Below are 1,083 nucleotides of genomic sequence, written 5' to 3' on the forward strand. Positions count from 1 at the left end.
CCCGCCGCCCCCGCCGCCCCCGCCCCCGTGCCCTCGCCTCACCTTGGAGCTGGAAGCGGCCGGGGCGCCCTGCGTGTCGGTAGAGCTCCCGCACCTGCCAGCAGATCCCGTCCCTGGGGTGCGGGGTGGGCAGAGGCACAGAAGTCTTGGGGGCCCCAAGCCCACGGGCCATTCAGGTCACCGGCCAGCGCCCCACAGAAGTGGGGTCAGGCCAGACCGGGTGCGGGCAGGGAGGGTGGGGGGCCGTTGTGGGGGGACTCACAACTTCCGGAAGGTGCTGACGGCCATGTCTGAGCCCTGGGGAGTCACCTGCAGCGCAGTGGCCTCAGCCCGGTGACCGGGCTCCCAGAGGTTGCGGCATGAGGAGGCCACGGCCACGAGGAACCATGTCCCTGCAAACTGGGTGCAGGACGCGTGAGGGCGCGGGCCGCTGGGCCTGACTCCGCAAAACCGGCCGCGGCGCCCCTCCCCCAAGCCTACCTGCTGGGCATCAAAGTCGGCCTTGGGCTGGACGGCGCTGATGGGTGACTGGGGCTGGGGGGGCCGCGGGGGCCGGAGAGCCCACTGGCCCAAGGACCCAGGGGCCAGGAGCAGAGTCAAGAGGAGCACAGCCCTGCGGGGCAGCATGGTGGGGGCAGCGGCAGTGAGGAGCGGAGAGGGTGAGGACAGGGTGGCCCCGGCCAGGGTCAGAGTCCACTGGCCAGCGCCATCCAGGCGCCCAGCCCAGGAAGTGCGTGGCCATCTCCCCGCCTTCCAGGCTGACCCCCCGTGGGCCGTGGCGCCCTGCACCCCGTGGGGGCCCTGGACCCGGCCTCGCCTGCACTTCCCGGCAGGGCTCTGGCACCTCCTCTTGTGTGCAGAGCTGGGAGTGACCTCTGGCCGCACTCGGGATTGCCCATCTGCCCAGGGCGCGGCCTTGGCTCCTCTGCACCCTTATACCGCATTAGTTCTTTCAGCAAGAACCGGGCTTCTCCCCGCAGTCAAGAGCACTGTGGTTCTGCGGCCTCTGGCTCAGGGAGCAAAGACCCTGAGGGCCTGAGCCAGGTCTCGAACCGAGGGCACAGCCGCGCCCGAAGCCCCGCC

At 71.2% G+C, this 1,083-nt stretch overlaps 1 protein-coding gene across 1 annotated transcript in view; it reads right to left on the reverse strand.

Moving 5' to 3' along the window:
- Positions 1-763, reverse strand: part of C8G (complement component 8, gamma polypeptide) — a 4,234-nt gene extending 3,471 nt beyond the window's left edge. The window contains exons 1-3 of the mRNA XM_012721163.1: positions 481-763; positions 263-399; positions 43-113 (exon numbers count right to left, since the gene is read on the reverse strand). Of these exons, the coding sequence (XP_012576617.1) occupies positions 43-113; positions 263-399; positions 481-627 (355 nt within the window). The 5' untranslated portion in view covers positions 628-763. The remainder of the gene's footprint in view (positions 1-42; positions 114-262; positions 400-480) is intronic.
- Positions 764-1,083: the final 320 nt, after the last annotated feature.

The sequence above is a fragment of the Condylura cristata genome, unplaced genomic scaffold (assembly GCF_000260355.1).
Source record: "Condylura cristata isolate star-nosed mole 26May11 unplaced genomic scaffold, ConCri1.0 scaffold00006, whole genome shotgun sequence".
In the NCBI taxonomy this organism is placed as follows: Eukaryota; Metazoa; Chordata; class Mammalia; order Eulipotyphla; family Talpidae; genus Condylura; species Condylura cristata.